General features: G+C 48.0%; 1 protein-coding gene across 1 annotated transcript in view; it reads right to left on the reverse strand.

Annotated features, from left to right (window-relative positions):
* The window catches only part of SHISA6 (shisa family member 6), a 258,088-nt gene extending 237,575 nt beyond the window's left edge, over positions 1-20,513 (reverse strand). Inside the window, exons 1-2 of the mRNA XM_059828348.1 lie at positions 19,837-20,513; positions 5,674-5,834 (exon numbers count right to left, since the gene is read on the reverse strand). Of these exons, the coding sequence (XP_059684331.1) occupies positions 5,674-5,834; positions 19,837-20,513 (838 nt within the window). The remainder of the gene's footprint in view (positions 1-5,673; positions 5,835-19,836) is intronic.
* Between the last annotated feature and the right edge of the window lie 950 nt (positions 20,514-21,463).

The raw sequence follows: 21,463 nt of genomic DNA on the forward strand, positions 1-21,463 counted from the left end.
TCGACATACATTTCTACACTGATCCTCGGTAAATTAATTCAAATAGTTGCTGTGGATTTTGGGGAGAAGCTAGAGAATTCCTTGAATGAATAAAGGAAGCAATTTGAAGCAGAAACCAGCTGGAGACTTGGGGGAAAGGAGAGAGGGGACAGGGAGAAGGCATATATAACCTGGAGGAAATCTAAGACGACCGCCCTGGCTCACCATGGTCACTAGAAAAGGACCAGAGCCCACGCTGAGCCCATAGCCCAGGGAGAGCAGGGCCAAGTGCAGTGATCTCCTCCCTTGTGCGATGATTAGGATAGAAGAACTCCCCATGCTGATCTGCCTATATTTGGCTAGAAATGTTAGTTACAATTTCCGTAAAGATTAAAGGCCTCTCCTGCATTTGTTCACATTCAGAGCAAGCTCAGAATACGCCTCTGGGTGGAAAGCACTGCTGAAAACAGCACTTCGAATACGTACATCTCTGGAACATACTGACTCAAATGGCTTATTAAAAGCCTTCCCCAGATATATCAGACTAATCAGAGCGCTAGCCTGTGTTGTTTGCTGCATTCAAAGTTCTTCACACCTGCAGGTACCCCTGTCCCTAGAGCAGGTGAATAGCAGAAGATGTTTCACACTGGAAAATTATCTCAATTTACCCCTGCGGTCAGCTCTTCGCTGGCACATCTGGAGCTGGTTTCAGACCAGCGTATTCTGTTGGTGAGGCAATTTGATATTCTGAGAATTAACAGGCCAAAAGAATATGAAACTAGGCCAGAGTCTTTTCTCCAACAAGTACAAAAAAAGAGTCTTGTCAGTGCTTTTACAGCCTCCTGATCCTGGAGGTAGTCAGAAGCAGCATAGTTCCAGGCACAGATTTTACCTACCTGCCTTATGCTCAAGTAGGTGACGTCTGGGGACCCTTCACTGATGAAAGCATTGTACAGTGGCAGCAAGGACATCCTTGTCCTGAACATATTTAGAGAGATTCTCCTCCCACATAGCTTCCCACATCAGTCTGATGATCCTGACTATCCCCTCTCTCACAGGTTGGCAACACCATCAAGGTGAATTTTATGAAAAAGAGCCAGCGTGGAAGAGCCAGAATAAGACTGAGAAAATAAAGGATCAATTCGGACCATGTGCTGTCCTGGAGCATCATAGATTTGTACCAGCTGTGAGTCTGGGACATAAGCCTCCCTGACCCATAAGGATTTACCTAAACCAAGCCCATGTCCCATCACTATGATAGTACAACACCGATTTACACCAGCCAAAGATCTGTTTCAAATTCATACTTGGAGTCTTTTGTGGTTTGGTCTTGGTTTGGAAAATAGTAATGAGACAGCTCCCTGCATGACTTAGTCCTGAGCTGGCTACCCCTCTATCACCAAGGCAGTCAGAAAACTCCCACCTGACAATTTCTGTGGGGAATGAATCTCGCAGGTGCTTTGCTCAGACACATTTTGGGACAAAGCAAACCACCCCCTGGCATCTGACTTTCAGAAAGCCTTCAAATGTCCAAGGATGGTATTGGAGGTAGTCAGCTGAGCTGAGAATCTAGTCTTAATTTTCCCACTAATGCTAATGTCCATCAGCATCACTGTCACAGGACCTGCCCTCATCTTTTCTGACACATCGGTTGACTGTGGACATTGCATGAGGATTGCCTCTGGCTCAAACTCTGTCTCTTGTGCCAAATGCAGCACCTTCCTCTATGGGAGCCCTTTGCTGCTTATGAATGACGTTTCCAAGCCCGCAGGAACTACTGACCTTTCTCCCATCTGTCCTCGTTCTTGCTTATGTTTGCTGGCCATCCACTGGACAAATGAATGGCACTGACCTTCACAGAAGACGTGAGGACAGATAATGTGGCCAAGGAGAAAAGATGGGGGAAATGTTGCTAGGGTTTTCCTTCCAACACCCCTAAAGGTGCTACTGTGATGGAGACATTAAAAATGCCAACAGATAGCTAGATGAGATGGATTTCCTGTAATCGCAGATTCATCATATTTTACCTGTTACTCACAATAGCAAACACTGAACTAACAAGAGGTCTGTGTGGGCTGAGGGAGTGTTCCTGTCTACCGAGAGTGCTGTAACTCGTACTAATTAGGTGGTGTACAGCTGGAGAGGTGTGCTCTGACCCAAGCAATCTGTAGGCACAGCTTTCAGCTTTTCTTATCTGCAAAGAGCCTACCACCACCAAAACAGCAGCACTGTATAAAAGCAATGAACAGAAATTGTCTCCATGCCTAGGACAGAGAGACCTACTTCTCTTTTTCCCTTAAACAAGCATTAGTTAGTCCTGGGTTCTTCTATCTCAAAGCTCAAGAGAGAAGTACAGACTAAACCTAACACCAGACACTCCTTTCCCACTGCAGAGCTTAGAGAGTTCTGAAACTACCTGCTGCGAAGTACCTGGGCAAATATGCTGAGGACTTTGCCTTGGTCTTGAACTCTCCTTCAGGCATCTGCGACAGCTGGAGACAGTGCCCATGGCTTGGTGGACTGCCAGAGGAGGTTGTACGCGCCCATCCTGTGATCTCCTGCTGCAACCATTTGAGGGCTGCCTGAGTGCTTGCAGGAAGGGTAGAGGTTGGCATGTGGGAGACAGACTCCTCTCCATACTTGCACCAGGAAACCCGAGGCACCACCCACCAAGCTGCATGCCACAGGCATGCCCGCAGCACCTGCGGGCTGTTTGGACTCTGCTGCCTCAGACACAGACCACCTCAATTTGTCATTGTCACCCACAATCATTTTGTTCACTGACACCAAAGAAGCCTAATGGGAAAATGAAGCTATGGTTTATTTAGCAAGACTTAAGGGCACCCTTCTAGTTAGAAGTTTGGAAACAAAATTTCTAAGTAAAACAAATATAAAACTCAATCTCAGCCTGTATGTAACAACTATAGTCTTTTCTGGCTGCTTAACCTCTCATACTCTGGAGTCCTGAGACAAACCACAGCCAGCAGACCTGATGCTTTTCAGATCCCACTGCAAAACCCCACAGCTGTGGTCTTCTCAAGCCAATTTGCACTACCAGTGAACAGTGCTTTGCCTGGGCCCTGCTGCTACATATTACTGCCTCTATTTTTTCCCCCAGCTGCCCCCGTTCCCCTCTTTTTATTTCTTTTCTTCTCCTCCTCCCCAAAAAGCAAGTAATTGACGTTGACCCCTCTTCTACTTCCATACTGGGGCTTACCAGCTTTATTCTAGTTTAATATGCTCTAACCCACTCTTATTTTCCAACTTTTACTTCCTTCCCAACCTAAAACATTTTAGCATTCACTTATACAATTTCCTGATTAGCTGAGTAACAGGGTATAGTTACAATGGAGCATTGCCCTATTCTGCAAATGAAACAGTACAAAAAACCGTTAACTGTATAGCTGTTTTATGAGCTCATGATCTTTTGTAAGTAAGTGATTAGCTTTACACCTCATATGATATATGAGGACATGGTAATAACGGACACAACTGAGCCAGGAACAAGTTCTTTTGGGCATGCTACAAGAGCAAGTTTTCCCTTCCCAGCTTTGGCAAGGGCCCAGTGTGACATTCAGTCCAACTGGCTGCCCCAAGGCAGAAGTGATCAATTACCCCTACAGCTGCCAATGGCTGTGGAAGGCTGTGCTGGAAGTAAAGTCCATCTCCTTTGTAGCTGGTTTTGTGAATATCTTCTGTTAGTGGCTCCAAGCCTATGGCTTGCCTGTTTCAGCCCTGATTGAATTGTAATGGCTTTTCTCCCTCACATGACATGGGCAAACATACAGACAAGCAGAGGCTGAATGAACAGACCGTCATATTTAACAGCATGCCTGTTCCTTCCCAGCCATTTTGCCTTGCTCATCTCATGTCCCAGTCCTCAGCAAGGACTGAGCAGACTCCTTACGGGGCGCTGTCACTTTGTAGTGTGACCGTTTGTACTAGCACCCAACTCACGATACCTATGCTCTGGTCCTTGCATCCTGCGTGCCTTCACTAATGTAATAATAAGTCTTAACGATGTCCATTGGAGCCATCAGCTACCAACAGACACCAGAGGAGCAATTCCCCTCGCAAACATTCCCATTTGCCATTTCTCAGACTTGACAGTGCCTAAACATGACACCTAATTCGGACTTCCAGTATCCAGCTGGTCTCTTCTGCTGCAAGTAAAGAATTTCTTCTGCATCTTTGTTCAGGATTTGCTTGCCCTAACTGACCAACGTGAACCAACGGAAAGAGACAGGGTGTCTTCAGAAAGGGATTCATCTCATCGTAAGCCTTATGTCAGAGTTGTTCCCTGATGGTGCCTATAGCTGTTCACTGGCCATAAACCCTTATTTATTTCTTGTGTTTCTATCCTGGGGCAGAATCACATATCCTCTCAAGAGCCAGTCCCAAGCCCTAGATATGCAAAAGCACCTTCCTCTTCCAGACAACTCACCTAATGTACCGTTCTCCAGCCCAACATTTTATTTCACAGGTATAATTCTCTGGCCTACAAAATTACAGGGTTCACTGGCCACTGAGTGAAAATTGGAGAGCAAAGAAATCCTTCTTAGTTCTCAGGGAAATTATTTTGTTCCCAGTAGCAGGGAAGGCTTCCAGAGAACATGGTCACCTGGTCCTGTCTCCACAGGGTGATGCACATTGCAGCAAAACCATTCTAATATTCACCTCAAGAAGGAAATGGAAACCAAAGAGTCACTGCGCTCAGTGTTGGGCCCTTTCCACAAAGAGCAGAGCACATCGAGCCCCGCAGGTTGTGGAGCAGTCTGAGCTCCCGCTAGCTTCTTTCAGAAGCTTCCCCAGCAGGGACCATTAGCAAAACCTCCTCTGATCGCTGGGTGACACAGGTCAGGAAATGCCACCCAGAAACTTCTACGTGAAGCTGAATAGCTTGTGACTGAATGAGGGCATATCTTTGAGGCACACATCCAGTTGCAACTGAGAGACGGCAAGTGATGGCAAGTCTACCACATCCCACTGACAAAGGTGGTCAGCAACCATCGAGACGCTGTTTTGACAATCATCAATATATGAAGCATTAAATAAATCGGAACAGTATCTTTACCTAAGAGGCTGGCATCTTTGTGCCACTGGGGAAATCAAGGCAAAGAGCAGTCAAATGATTTGACCAAATTCCTCCAGCCAGCAGAAGCTGGGAAAAAAATTGCGTGTCCCAATTCCCAGGCCAATGCTCCTGGAGGACCTCAGGCCAGTGTCTTTAAGCTCCTGGGATACCCTCTAGGTCACCTTACACACTTTCCTCTCAGCACATGCCTATAGTTCACCTGAATGAATAAGGTGGCACCAATTATGTGGATTTCTTTCTTCTCAGCTGCTGTGTGCAGAGAGCACAATTATGCGTTATAGCATGCGTGTTTTGTTGGAAATATGCAATGTTCTAAGCTTAATACAAGCATTTTGGTATAAGCTGAATTTATACCTCACTGATTCTGAATTTTTAAAATGCCTAGAGAGAACAGCCATGCTGTTCAGCAAAAACCTCAAAGAATCATCACCACTGATCCTTGCACTACTCTGCTCCATTTGATTGCCTTTTAAAGTCATTTATTATCCTAATTTTAGATTTACAAATTCCACTATTGTAAAGTGTGATGTTCTGCTGACTTCTAATATACTACTGGTACAACCACCTCTGAAGACAGAGAGCAGGAAAACAGCACTTACCTGGGTTACTTTTGGAGGTGCGCACAGGGGTGTAATGGTTTTTGGAAGATGTCCTGACTGGGGTGTTTTCTTTGGGGGAGGTATCTATGGCCGAGATAGTCTCTCTTTCACAGTGTGCTATTGGGATTGGTCCCTGCTGCCTTAAGATGTCAGCCAGAGCCCTGGGGAGAGAGAAATAGGGAAAAAACGTATTTTCACACAGTAGCTAGAACGGCATTCAGGACTTTCACTTCCACAGTCGCTGTGCAAATCCAGCAGTAGTTGGATTTCTACCACAAACAGAAAAAAGCAACAATAACAACAAAAAAATATGGCTTAAAAGCTTAGTTTCTTTTTGTGTGTCTGCTGCATGTATATACTTGCCTGGCTATTGTTTAGTTTTTCATATGCTTCCACTAATTCATTTCACCCCAGGGTTATGTTATCTCTCCATCATTTTCCTTGCTGTCAGTGACAGTGCAGATGAACCGTTCTCCACAGCATAAAGCCCTGCCTTCATAAAGACTCAGCATTGAACACACCAGAGCCCTAAGACTCAGACACTGTGGTCTTCTAAAGATTACACCAAAACTGCCCTGCCCAAGACAAACTTCTTTACAATTGAATCAGATTAGGAGCCCGGTCCCCACACTCCTTAAATCCTTGTTTTTTCTGCAAGAAGCTCAATAGACAGCAGTGGTGGGAGTGGATTTCTTAAAGGAGAACCAGCAGTCCAGAAGAAAAGGATTAAACAATTTTCATCGGTTAATGTCAACACAGCCATTAGCCTACCTTTAGCTTTTTGTCTATTAGAGATTTCTTTAATGGTACTGAGGTCTCTCTGCTATTCACCAAGAAAAAGAAATGTCACACAGTTCAGCTGCATCCAATGTTTTCCCCTTGGATGAGTGGATACTCAAAGATTTTTTTTCCTCTGTGAATATCATCATGGACACAGTAGAACAATTATAGCGTGAAATGCACTCATTTGCTTAGTGCAGCCACAAGCTATCTCTTGAGACATAGGAAAAGGAGGAAGGGGATGGCTTGTGTGGATTACAAGGGACAGTGGCATTTTAAAGATGATAGAGTTTGAAAGGTTCTTTTCTCTTGGCAGAGGGAATATGCCTAATGTCACCTCGGGTACCAAAAAAGATGTAAGGAGGAGAAATTCCTTCATTGCATATTGATAAGAATGATGCTGGTGTTGCTCAGATCTACTAGCATTCCTTAAATGCCATATTTCTGGTCTTTCATATGAGAAATAGTTTGGGACCTGAGTCCCTTCCATTTTCCAAATAATTTCCTCTACAGACTGCTATCCTTGTGCAAAATGAATTGCAACACTAATGTGCTCTACAAAAGAAACTCTTGGAAGATCTCAGAGGCTCCAGAAGAGGATTACATTACTTTACAACCACCGTGTACAGAATAACCTTATTTGATTATTTATTGATTGTAGAGAGAGCAGGCATAGAGGCTATAACCAATCATATGATATGCATATGTGCACACACGTACCGATACATATGGAGTAAAGGGGTTGTCACATGCAGGGACATGAAAGCATAGATATTTTTTTTTGTGCTAAGATAAGCTCAGAGAGAGGTGAAGGTGGCAGCAACAGGAGATAGATACTTAGCCCTATGCCAAGTCAGGGCTCCTTTTGTTTGCTCCTCACTGAAGAAGAGAAACTGGTATTCGGTGTTCTCCAAAAGATGCTGAGTTCCCATTGATTGACACAGATCTGTGGGTGCTCACCATCTTTTACAATCATGCCTGAGGTATCTCAAACTGGTCACTAACTTACGGAACATGTTTGAAATTTTGGCTCCTTGCTCAAGGTTGTACAGAACGTGAGTGGCAGAACAAGGACCTGAAGTTGGGGCCTGAGGTCCCTGCTCTACACGATACTGCACGGTTCCCTCCTGAGGAGAGGATTCATTCAACCACCAGTAATCCTGATGGCTTTTCTAGGCAAATACCCCCCCACTGCATTACAGATCTTGCTGACTGGGGAGGATGTGGGAAGCTAATGAGGTCTGTCTATTTGGCACCAGCATCCAGTACATCCCGTTGGAGACAACACATATTCTAAAGACAGCAGGTTGGCAGAAATGAGCCCTTAGTACATATCTCCAAGATATATTAAGCATCAGATGACCATTTAATGGTATCTGCAGTACAGAAATGCTAAGAGTCATTTTTCAATCACAGAGATTGTATTAGGACCATTATTTACTAGCCCATAGTGGCTTGGGCTCATTTTGAACACTTGTAGAAGACACTTTTAGTGTCAAGAGTGCAATCACTCAGAGTACAGAGGAAGATGACAGTGTGGATAACACTAAAACACTGGATACCACTCAGCTAAATATAATAGAGCCAGCTGGGCATGAAAGGTCAGCTCAGCGACTGGCATACACTCAGAAGGGGCTGTGTGGGATGAGGTACTCAGAGGCAGTACAAGAAACTCGAAGATGAGGAAGTGGAGCTGGAGGTACTGGTAGGATGGAAATGGAAGAGTACAAACCAGTTCTCCCCGGAGCTGAATTTATTTAACCTGACAGAGGCTAAGAGAGGCTACATCCTGCTACTGGGGAGCTGCAAAGGAGACAGTGCAAGGCTGCTCTTGGAGGTGTAAGGCAAAGAAGGCAAGAGGCAATTAGCACATGTTGCGATAAGGGCAATTCCACTTGGTTATAAAGGAAAAAAAGTCACAGTGGGATAGCAAAACACTGAAACAGGGACCCAGAGAGGCTGAGGGATCTCCATCCTTGGAGGTCTTCAAATTCAGCTGGATGAGGCCTCGAACAACCTCCTCTACCATTGAAGTTGGCCTTGCTTTAAGCAGATGGCAGTACGAGGGACTTCCAGAGCTCCCTTCCAACCTAAATTCTGCTATGATTCTGAGTCTAGGACCACCTTACACTGCAGGTCACCTTGTTTCTCCTGATACTGTTGTCCTTTCACCTACTATTAGTCTCTGAATGGGGTTTGATGCAGTCCTAAGAACATAGCTTCCCTACCTCCTGGATGGACAGTTTACCTCCATTCCCTAAAAATAACTGAGGCAATTAAAGTGAATATACTCTGGAACAATGGGAGCTGGTGAGGAGTGCCTCATCCTCTCAGTCATTATCTACCTGAGAGCCGAACCCTGAGCCTGCTGTTTTCCATGAGGACAAAACCATGTGTCCGGGATAATATTTCAGTTTGTGAACACTTTCTCATAATACTATGCTTGGTTGTTCCTTGGTTACAGCCAGGACCTGAACTCACTGATCCTTACCACAAACAAAAATACAGCTCAGATGATAAGAACAAATTTAATGCCTTCTTTGCTTTTCATCCTGAAGGAATAGTAATAAGAGCTACTCTCTGAGTTAGTTGTTGGTCACAACATAACACGGAAACGATTTCTGGTTGGGTGCCAGCCACACGGAAGGGAAGAGACTGCTACTCTCAGACGAACTGAAGAAATCACAGGTGAAACTGAGGAAAGCGATGTCTGCCATGTCAGACTATACATGAGATAAATCAAAAGTAACTATGAAAAGCAGACCTAGCTCATAAGTGTATGGGACTAAAACAACGTGAGTTCAGCAATGCTGAATGTGTAATCTTCTTATGCCCTAATCCCACCAAACTGTGTCCTGAGTGCTCCTCTTCTTTAATGTCTACAGAAAGAAAAAAAAAATGTTCAGCAGAACAAAACATTATAGGTGGAGGAGAAAGTCAAACTTGGATCAAACTGGTTAGTTCCTTGCCAATTCAATCATATCGCTGTGTGTGATCCAGTTTATTTCCATAAAGCACAGAGGGCTGAGTCCCACACCGGTGGAAGGTCAGTCACACTTAACTGAGGAAGGACTTGATCGTCTCTTGGGTACAGCTGTCTAATTGTCCATGGCAAAAGCTTCAAGCAGGGTAACAGTCACTTGAAATGTTTGGGTCTTGCGTGTGCAGCCATTTGTGTACAATTAGTCCCACTGATGTCAACAGCATCCTAATCACCTGCACAAGGGTATGACACACTTCAGAAATCTTTCTATGACGATACATCTCTTATCTCAGGAAAACAAACCTCACTCGCTGGAACGTGTTACCTATGGCAGCGGATGGAGTAGTCAGGGTTGCATAACTGTACAATCATATCCTGAGAAAATGATTTATGATAGCTTTTTCATTAATGTCATTTATGTGAGAACATTAAAGCTTCTTTCCACGTAAACCCAGAATAGACATACTGACATCAGGGATATTGTTCCAGACCAGGGCTGGACTAGCAGTGTGGGAGAAAAACCTACTGATGCCTTGCTCTCAGGTACGTCAGCAGGGAAGGCTTTCATGCAACTCTGGACTAAGTGAGTACTTTGGGAAGAAACACAGGGGGGTGAACACAGGGACCCTAGCACAAAGAAGCAGTTGTGGCCATTTTCAAAAGGAAAAAAAAAAAGGTCTTGTTGGAAATACAAAGGGCCAAAAGGGATGGGTGTAAGCAGCAGGGTAGCAAGGTTGGGCATCAGCTGGGGCCCTGATGTTGAAAGGTGAAGTCAACAGACTTTGCTAAAGAGAAAAGACAGTGAAGGCAAGGCAAGCTGGGAGAGGGGCAATGGCAGGCAGTGACAGAAAACCAAAACAGAACAAGAAGAAAGTGAGCAGAATAGTATAAAATGGAGGAAACAGACAGGAACAAAGCTCAGTAAAGACCAGGCAGGGTGTGAAGTCCAGCAGATATGTGGAGGATATTCATCTCTCAGTCCTAGCATGGAGATGTGGTAGGGGAGAGAGGAGCTTCTTTGTGTAATGGGGAAGTAAAGCATCAGTAATGATTTTTCAGGCTCGAGGGAGGTGATTCTTCCTCTCTACGTAGCACTAGCGAGACACATCCGGAGTGCTGTGTCCAGTGCTGGGCTTCTCATGCACATCATGGAGTGGGTCCAGCAAAGGGTCACAGAAGTGCTTAAGCGCTCAGAGCATCTCATATATGGGGAAGAGGCTGAGACAGCTGGGACTGTTCAGGCTAGAGAACAAAAATCTCAGGGGGATCTTATCAATGTGTATCAATAACTGATGGGAGAGTGTAAAGCAGACAGAGCCAGGCCCTTCTCAGTAGTGTCCAGTGACAGGACAAGTGGCACTGGCCAAGGAAGATCCATCTGAATAAACACATCCCAGGTATCTCTGGCTGTCAGCTTTTTCAGGACCTATCTGTGGAAATGCAGAACTCATGTGAGTGCCCCAGGGCTGGCAAGGACTTTATGGACTGTATTTGATGGACATATCTCCAGTCCACACATGACCCTCTCCTCTTGGGCTGGAGAGAAAGAACACACAGATCCTGGGGAGAGAGGGAGAAGCAAAGACCTGGAACGGAGAGGAATGTCTGGTTTAAGAAGTGAATTTGTGACACATCGGCATTTGCCTCTGCAATGAGCTCTGATAGTGTGATAGAAGGGAGTACGGTGCAGAAGTAACATTCACCTGCGGAGGCTGAAGGGACCTTGTAGCCAGAGAGAATGTGAAGTTGCAGGGGCTGTGAAGGACCAGCTCACTTTAGCACACACTGCCCAACCCAGCTGAGACCTGCTGTCTTCATTACCAATGAGGTAACAGCAGGCTGGAGGAGTGCTGTCCTTCACCACGGTCTTTTTTTGAAAGTAGTGTCCTGTTTTCCCAATATCCACAGATTTGCAGCACTAATTGATAGTCTGAGTGTGGGCACAGGTATCCCTTCTGCTGAGGACAAGGGGAGCTTTGCTGGCAGCTCCAGCAGGCCAGGATGTGGCCTGCGGGAAATAAGATTGGAGTAGAGAGGTCTATGGAAGCCGGATAGGAAAAGGAGATGGGAAGAGCTGACTATTTCCAGTAGTGCAGGTTGTACACAAGCAAAACTTCACTCAATTGCCTGCTGAAAATCCCCTCTCTTGGAGATCTCACGTACAGGATATTAGAAAACAGAATTGCCTATTCCAAGTCCCTATGAATTTGGGGGGAAATGGAAAAAGAATGACAAAATGGATCTGGCAGAGCACAATAAAAAGAGCAGTGCCTGGCTGAGCTAAAAGCCTGCTAAAAGCGTAGCTGTGATGGAGGTTGTGGCAGAACTCCAATCAACTTCAGCACAGCCAGGATTTCACTACAAGTTTAAAAACTAGTGAGGTTAAAGACTCCCCTATGCTCTCTTACTAACCTGGACAGAAAGAGGCAGTTAGACTGAGAGAGGCAATTTATCCAGCTGTGGAGCCAGCTCACCTGGAAGGGACAGGTCTCTCCAAGGGAGAGGGATTTCAGTCAACGGCAAGTCGCGTGGAGCATGGCCGTGCATTATTCATGGTTCGGTTTGGCGCCTGTCCCCAGACCTGCTGCGCGCCTTGTGAAGTTTCAAATGCTGACCACGCAGAGCCACGTGCTGCCCTTGACCGAGCTGGGTCTGTGCTATCCTGTGAGACAGGCTCCCACACTGCAGTTTCTGCCAGCTGAGTGCTGCTTGCCCGTGTTATTCCCCCATGCTAGCTGAGGAACAGTAGACGGGAAGGCAAGTGTACACTGCCTTTCATCAGCTCTCCCCATCTCTGCTGCCTCCTTGGCATCACCCCCAGGGCACGTGTCTGGCCACGCTCTCTGACGGTGCTCTGATCTCACTACCAGAAGGATGGGGCTTTAATTTATTTCACAAACACCACTGCAAACTGATACACGGAGGAAAACACGGGATGCTGCTGCTAGCAAACCCTTCTGGGAGGCAGCCTGCTTCTTGTGGAAGCGACTGCCAGAGTAGATCTTGTTTCTGGAAGTGCAAGGGCTCGGAAGTGTACTAGAGATGCACCAGTCCCAGGTCAGCAAGAGATAACTGGTCTCTGCAGCTGCCAGAAACAAAAGCAGCTGGTGCTTCAGAGCAGGGTTTCTGGGGAGGAACACTGGAAATGGTTTTTTACAGTAATCTGAGTGGGCACGTGGTGGATGCCGGTATATCTGTGTGGGTGTGTGCGCGTGTGGGTGTGTACAAGAATAGGTGAATGTACCCATGGAGTTAAGAAGGGAAAAAGACTGAGCATTAGGACACCCTTCCAAGAGCAAAGCATTTGTGCACCTTCACCTAGCATCAGTGAAGACATATTCTTCCTTAAAAATAAACACTACAAGGAAAAGTCAGATGTCTTCTAAAAAATCATTATGCCAAATACAAATATTTGTGAAACTCCTGGAATTTAGTCCGGCTTTAATGACAAATTTCACTGAAAGCTTCATTACAGATGTCCTCAGGACCATATTGTTGCCCCAGATTATGATAGCAGAATGAGCCTGGCAGTTTTCCTGACTTGCTCTTCTGTGTGACCTCAAAACTAACACATAGGTGACTTAATTACATTATAGATACACACTCATTGTATGAATGCATGTATGTGGAAAATACATTTCAGCTGAAATAGAAGTAGTATAGGCGTTACACTGATAAGTCAACAGAAAACAACTGTCGCTGTGAGCTCATCATCTCTCCTGTCTTTCTAACGTGAGTGGAATCAGCAACTGGAAAATAAAGCTTTTGTCTTTGGGACGTGTTCATTAGGCTATATATCAAGAGTAGTAGATACCAGCAGTGCTTAGACTGCACATCTTACACAAGTACTTTACATATCTAACACTAATATATAAATTGAATAAGTCTCCTACTATTGCTGTGATGTGGGCAAGGAATTTACTACAGTCACTAAAATCACAACAGGTAACACTAGTTCCTTTGAATAGTCATACAGCAGATCCAAAGAGAAAGAAACCGTTACGTAAAGATTTTGTCATTAAAAAATTAAAATAAATCTTTCCAACTGACGTTTCTTCACAGCTGTTTTACTAAGCAGAAAGCAGCCAGGGCAGCAACGGTCAAGATCTACCTCTAAACCTTCATTAGGCTATTTAGGGACAGCAAGTGGCACAAAGAAGCCGGTGCCTCCAGGAGTCACGTCCCTGGCACCGCCGAGGGCGCAGCACTCGCTGCAAGCCAAAGAGCAGGCTGCCATCCGCTGCGCTGTCAGGCTTGTTCCTCAGACCATTGACCTTCCCTCACTGGCTCTGGCCCCGTCATCAACCCGTCTACATCCCCCTTTGCTTGGGAGAGCAAAAGGGAAACTCTGGAAAAGAGATGCACCCAGAAAAGAAAGCACAGGCACTGGCGAGAGCTGGAAGCAGTGTTACTGTACGGAAAAGGAACTCAGCACTGGTCTTGATAGTGGAAAGAAGATAAGATAAAAATAGCAGGTCTTGCTAGGTATTTCACAGGCATGAAAGTCTGCAGGAATTACACTGAGAGCTCAGCTGGTACAGTTTTTTATTCTGTTATTGCTTGTGCTTGTATATCTGCATACACAAAGCCAGTAACAGCACTTGGTGGATATGCAGCGCTCTGAAAAACAGGTGAGTGCACACAGAAGCAGTTTCATGCACAAGGTATCTATTTTGCACCAAATCCTACATTGTAAACTCAATTAAGGAACTTCAAACTTATTGAAGAAAACTGTACTTTCTCTGAAGAGCCCTATCATTGCAACAAAGGGGGTTGGGGCAAGAGCTGAACTACAGCAGAATATTTATTGTGAAAGAATTCCAGGCTTATCTATCTGGGCAATGAGACATTTGAGACCTCCGTGAAATACAGCGCACACAGATCTAAGAAAATACAGATTGCCCATGTGAGTAGGGGCAAAGGCAAGCAAAAAAAGCACCATGATCTCATTTTCCTGATAAGGTTCAGATCTTCTTATGTGAAACAGAAGTTTTAAAAGGCGTCTGATCTCCAAAGACAGGCAGATCAACTGTTAGTTAAAAGATTACAAAACTGAAAGAAATAGAAGTTCAGAGCTAGACTGGATTCCCTCGACAGCTTATGATGGAGGGTTACTAATAGAGAAAGTTAATTAGAAAGCAGAAAAATATCAAATAAATGGGAATTAGAGACACTGAAATGATTTGGTGAAGGCAGCATGGTTTCTGAGAGTAGCCTCTCTTACTGGGAGAAGTTTAAAAAGAAAGGAGAAGACGCGGAAGCAGCCAGTGGAAGTCTGTAGCCAGACAGCCTCTGTGCTGTTACCAAAGACAGTCTCTTTATAAAACAGATTCAGACAGGAAAGCACAGCAAAAATACAGTCAGCAAACTGTGCAAACTGTGCCCTGAGCTTTAGACTGAAGCTTCCCCAGTACACGTAAGTGAAGCAAAAGGAAAAATATTTTGTACAGGCACATGCATGCATCCTTTCCTTGATTTGGCTAGCTGGGAATGGGCAATTCATCAATGCAAACAGGACAAGATTCAGGTATTCTCCCTGCACAGGAGTAACCCCAACTACACTAAGGTGTGGTATTGGTTTGAAACAGAAGAACTAGTCACAAGTAACTTCTCTGAAGCCAGAAGATTGTGCTTTTTAGTCTTTTACCTTAACCAAGTCTGACACATGCTTGTGGACCTATATTCTGTGCACCATGGGAGGGACAGGACGCTTTAGAGAAGAGACTCAGAAACCATCAGGAATAAGCAATACAAAGCAGGGCAAAGAGCAGATGAAAGGCACATGAGTCAGTCAGATGAATGAGACACAGTGGAGTAAGAAAAAGCAGAGCATAAAAACAAATCAGTGGAAAGAGAAAAAAAGCAGTGACAGCATCCAAGAAAGAAAATCTTCTGTATAGTCCCTATGGTCAGGTGTGTCTTCGCAGCACTCCTTCCCTGCCCTGGGGAGGTATAAAGTTTGATTGTCTGGCTCAAGCAACACACAGCAGTGGAGGGCAGAACTGAATGAGCCAGCTGCAATCACAATTTGAAAAACTAAGTCTAGAGATAGGTAGGTTTCACAAGCTTCACTGTTAGCAAAGAGGGCTGAAACTAGCTACCCTCCAGAGACCCCCCCTAACACCTGCAGGACCCAAGAGCTGTGGTGAGATGTGGCCAGCAGGAAGAGAAAACCTCCTGTATTTTAAGTTAGCATCATGCAAAACAGTGCATGCAGCCCTCCTGGACCCATGGACAAACAGATCCATTGCCTCTGATTCCTGAGCCGTAGAGTAAAAATGGCAAGAAATTGATCAATTTAACTGCGGCCTCCATACGGGAAAAGGATGTTCATTTACAAAAACAGCCACTGTTATTATTCACAGAGCAGAGGATGCAAAGGCAGAGACAAAAGAAAAGAGTAGCACAAATATCTTTCCTCTTTGTAGCAACAAAGATGCCCTAGGAGTAGGGTAACATGAGGCACTCTGAGCAGAAGGTGCTTGTTTCCCTTCTCCCTTTCAAAAGCCAAAACACTCATCAGACACACTCCATGCAAGGAGAGATACAGAAGACGGCCTTTTAGCAGGATACAGAGCTAGTTTGCTGGGAAAAATCCCAGCACCGCTTCTCAGCAGCTACACGAGAACAGCTGGGCTTCCACCACTGCCCCAGGGCCATCGCTGCCATGGTCTCCCTCTGGCTTGCAAGTGAGGACTTCGGCTGCCCACGCGGCAAGCAGTTGGTCACATCTGAAACCCTAGCTGCAAACTATAAACAGTTTCCAATTTGTGCATTCCTACTTCAGCAGAGAGTGCAATGGTTGCTGTTGCTGAGGGCTAAACAGGGGTCACAGAGTGATACTACTAGCAGTGAATTATTTATGTACTGTAGCGTGGGGATTTAGGGTCATGGCCACATGGAGAAGAATATTCTGGGTCACCCCTCCTTGCTGCAGAAAAACATACCCAGCTTTGAAAACAAACAGCTGATATTCCTTGTTCACCGTCAAAGATTCCCTAACTCATTCCCATGTTGAAAGTAAGGCGAATGCTCTGCCCACATAAGAAATGCTTGAGCAAAAAAACCCTGACAAACTGACGAAAACAAACCATCCTCACAAATGGAGTCAGAGAGCAACAGCAGACAAAACATTGCTGGGTACAGCTCACAGAAATCAGCCCCAGTTTCTATCTGGAGCCCAGCATGCATTAGTTCTGGCTGTGCAACTCCAAAGCAAGATCCAGAGAAGAGGTAGTCATATATGGTCAGGATGAAAGATCCTATAATCATTAAAAAAGCAGCTGAGTTTAAAGCATTACAAGTGTTTCTGTAAAATATGAATATTTTAGCTCCTGTTTTTCAAAGCACTTCCACTTACTGCTCTTAGAAATGAACTTAAGTATCAGTTACTGGCACTGCTCAGCCCAGAATCACAGCAGTGCCTCTGCTTTAAAGGTGCGTGGTAGTGCCTGAAAACAAGACTGAATTTTCAGCTCTGAAGTGTACATGCATATCTCAGTGCACAGACAGCCTTTCATTTCACATAAGAGTGACAGTTCTCCTGTGAATTTGTAAACCCTTTCTATCAAAAGACAGAAAATGAGCCCTGCCTCCATCAAAATGTTCTTTCTAACTGAGTTAATAAGGATTTTCTATAAAAGCTGGATGAGAACTTAGCAGAGAAATAACATCTACACACATTATTGCTAACGGACCATTTACGATGAAATAAAATTTAAAGCATGATCTTGCTTATGGTGAAGTGCAGGGAAGTCTTGCTTAATCTTCCCTGGGTGTGGGATACTGCTCACGACGGGCTGTTTCTAGCCCACTGTAATAATTTCTGTTTATACTGCTGTTCTCCTCACCCCAGAGGTTTTGGTGGGATGCACACTGAGATTTAATGCACTCGTCATCACTACAGTGAATTATTCTGGATGTTACACTTAACTCCAATTGAGACAACCTCAGACAGATAGAAATATCTGACTCCATTCTGGTTTTCTCCTTCCCTGTTACTCAGCAGCAGTTCTTAGAGACAAAGAAAGATGAACCATTCCACTCCTCATATTTACATTCTGCTAGAGCGCTGATAGCAGTTTTCCTCAGACCGATGCAGACCCTGTCTGCCGGAGATGCACTTCATAATATTTAAACCATCGTTCAATGTTGATCAAGTTCAGGTAACACAGCTCTGAAAGGTATAATCTTTTACCAGCTACCATATTATAAAAGTCAATCAACTCCTTAAAATGCTCTGAAAGTCAAGCTTTCCAAGCACTCAATCTGCCATTCATACTTCTACACACAGGTGAATCATTTTACCAGAACTTATCTAAATAAAGAAAAGCAAGATTCAAAGAAATGAAAACATCAGGAATAATTCAGACAAGTGTGGCAACACTGCCTCTGATTTCAAAGGGTGTAGGATCCAACCCTGTAGCACACTGGAGCTAGAGCAAAAGTGACATATGTACATCTGAGTCAGATTTCCAAATTTAGTGTGAATTTAAGGCCCAGACAAAGTTGCCTTGAAGCCAAAAGAGCTGGGCAGTTGGGGGACTAGCCCTTAGTTAAGAAAATACTTAAAAGAGCCTATTTTCTGACTGAGCTGCTTTCAGGAGCCTTTACTATACAGACACAAGCGACCTAAAAGATCTTACAATGTTTTGAACACTGTGAAGTTATCTTCTTGCAAAGGCAGAGACCGGGGCAGGTGGGTTTTGTGACGGAATACGTGGGCCAGACCCTCAGCAAGTGTTAACCAGCATCACTTCTTGGCCTCGTTGAAGACACAGTAATTCACACCAGCCAGCACCCCTCTGTGTGTAGTCTTATAAAGTCAGGAGTCTAAATAAAACACACATTTTCCCAAATAAACAAAAACTGCGTCACTCATCTCTCTTTCTTTGTAAAAGGTAAAATTTCTTCCCTCAGACTCTGTTGACGGCGTCTGAAGTTCAGCCTTAAAAATCTGGTCAATGGTTTTAAATGTTTTGATTAAAATTTCTTAATTAAGATATTTTTATGAAGCATTATCTGCTAGAGACAAGGGCTTTCCCCACTCATGCTCACAACTGTTCTTATAAAGAATATCCTCACCAATTTTTATGTTAAAACATAGGAACCTCCTGGATTTGTAGTACACAAGATGTACGCATCATTTTGAGGGACTTTTTCACCAAAAAATAGACATGAACTGAGAGAGTACATGCATTTGTTCAAAAGGAGAATTGATAGGGAAGCCTGAGCTTTGGCTTTTAAACAGGATTTTCTCTGACACGTCCAGAGTGTTTTCTCTTACTAAAACAGCAATGTGTAAAACCACCGAGAAAGGGATATCAAACGACTTCCCTAGCAGCCAGCCAGAAAGGACAGACTACTCGCTTGAGTTATCTGGATTCAGAGGTGAAACGAAATAAAAAGAGGAAGAAAAAGAACACTCCCCACACCCCTGCTTTCCCCCACGCCCGGGCGACCCCGGGGCAAGGGCAGCCGCCGGGAGGCCACGGAGCGGTTCCCTTCGCGCTTCTCAAACTTCTCCCCGGCCGGGCCGGAACCGCGGGGTCAGCGCGCCGCTGCTGCCGCGGGGTCCGGGGGGTCCGGGGCAGGCGGGGAGGGGGCGGCTCTGCGCGGAGGGGCGGGAGGAGCGCTCCGCGGCGCGGGGCAGCGCGGAGCTGTCCGCGGCGCCGGTGCTGAAGGCGGGGCCGCACCCCACCGCCCGGGGCCGCGCCGTGGAGGGGAAGGGGAGAGGTCCCAGGGTGCTGCCCCGAGGACGGGAGGGCTGAGCGGGGCGCCGGGACGGGTCCCTAGGGGAGTAGCGGGAGGGGGTCGGGAGGGATGCTCCAAGGGGTGGGGTTGTCCCTGGCCAGGCTGTGCAAAGAGGGAACTCTTGGGCAGCCCTCGCAAAGGAGACAACCCTTGGATGAGTGGTTCGAGGGGGGACCCCTCGAGGCGGTAGCGCAACGGAAGATCACTTGGACGGATGGCACAAAAGGGGAGCCCTTAGAGAGCCATTGCAAAGGGGAAGCCCTCGGAGGGGTGGTGCAAGGGGGAAACTCAGGGTCAGCCAGTGCAAAGGAAAAAGACTTGAATAGGTAGCTCACCAGGGGACCCCTGGGACAGGCTGTGCAGTGGGGGAACCCTTAGACAGTGGTGCAAAAGGGGAACCCTTGGACGGCCAGTTCCAAGGCGGAATTCTTGGACGGGTCATGCAATGGGGAAACTCTTGGACAGGCTGCACAAATGGGAAGCCCTTGGACAGGTGGTTGAAAGGAGGACCCCTTGGGTGGGTAGTGCAACCATAGAACAGCTGGCACAAAGGGGAAACACTTGGAGAGGCAGTGCAAAGGAGGAACCTTTGGAGAGGAGGGTGTCCCTAGGCAGAAGGGGCGCTGGAGGCAGGGAGAGGATCGCACCTGTGTATGTTCATCTCCCGGGGCGGGCGCCGCGCCTTGTCGTAGGCCACCTTGGCGAAGACGCCGGCAATGAGCACGAAGGCGATGGCCCCGCATGAGATGTAGACAGTGGCGTTGGTGCTGTCCTTGTCCGGGTCGTACTTGTTGGCGTCCCCGTCGGCGCCATTGCTGCCGTCGGCGGGCAGCGCACCGCTGGCGGTGGTGGGGTGGGCCCACTCGGGGCTCTTGTAGTTGCGGCAGAGGCTCTGGTTGAGCTTCTCGGCGCGCTTGTTGCAGCAGAAGCGGTAGAAGCAGGTGCCGCAGCAGTAGCGGAAGCCCGTAAGGCTGTTGTTGCACTCGAACTCCTTGTCCCACTGCCCGCTCACGTCGTAGTACCCCCAGCACGTCTCGTGCGCCGGGGCCGAGCCCCCGCCGCCGCCCCCGCCGCCGGGGGGCGTCCTGCTGCCGCCCGCGCCCTTGCCGCGCCCGGGCAGCGCCGTGGGGGCGGCGGCCCCCGAGCCCGCCAGCGTCTGGTTGAGGAGCTCCTTGCCCGGCTTGGGGGTCCGCCGCGGCGCCGCCGCCCCCTGGGTCCGGTTGCCCTTGGCGCGGGGGGGCCCGGCCGCCTGCGCGGCCAGCAGCAGGGCCAGGAGCTGCAGGGAGAGCAGGAGCAGCGGCAGCAGCAGGTGCCGCGGCCCCATGGCGGGGCGAGGCGGGGGCCGCGGGGCGCGGCGGGGCGCGGCGCGGGGTGGGGGTGGCGGGCGGCGGCGCGGGGCTCAGCGGCCGCGGCGCTGCCCCATGGGGGGGCGCGGGGGGTCCCGCTGCTGCCGCGCGGCTCTTCAGCGGCGGCTGCCCGGCGCCGGGCGCTTCATGCCGGCGCGCAGCGAGCGGCGGAGCCCGGCGGAGCAGGGCTCGAGGCGGCGGGGTCCCGTGCCGGCCGGTGCTCCTCCGGCGAGGGGCTGCGAGAGACGGGGAGAGGGTCAGAGCGCGCCGCGCCCCGGGCACCCCGGCCCGCCTCCGCCCGCCCGCCCCCCGCCCACGGCCTTACCATGCCGGAGCGGGACTGCAGCGGGGCCGCGGCGCCGCGGAGCAGGCGGGCTGCCCGCGCTCCTCGCGGAGGCGGGGGCGGAGCGGCGCGGAGCCGGGCGCGGAGCAGGGGCGGGCGCCGAGCCGCGCCGCGCCGGATTAGGCCCGCCCACCGCTGCCGGGCCCGCTCCTTACATCACTCCGGGCCGGCGTCACCGCACGCGGGGCGCCGCTTCGCGACCACGCTGGGCCGGCGCCCCCCGCCGCCCCCCGGCCCGCCCGGGGCAGCGCGCACCGGCCCCCCGGCCCCGCCTGCCCGGGAGGGCTCGGGCTGCGCGCCCCGGCTCCCGGCGCTGTTCGTGGGAAGGGTCTCTATAGGGGTGTGCAGGGGGCGTGGTCCCCACTGGTGCGAGCGAGGTGCCGGGCATGGGGTTATGGTCTCTACAGAGGTGGGCAGGGGTGTGGTCCCTATAGGTGTGTGTGTATAGGGACCCTGTGCCTGTCCGTGGGGACGTGGTCCTGACAGGGATGGGCAGGGGATGTGGTCCCGCTGGCTCAGCTGCCCGTACAGTCCGATAGGTGTGCATGGGACAACAGTGCCTGCAGGGCTATGATGGCTATAGAT

This window comes from Gavia stellata, chromosome 22, assembly GCF_030936135.1.
Source record: "Gavia stellata isolate bGavSte3 chromosome 22, bGavSte3.hap2, whole genome shotgun sequence".
Lineage (NCBI taxonomy): Eukaryota > Metazoa > Chordata > Aves > Gaviiformes > Gaviidae > Gavia > Gavia stellata.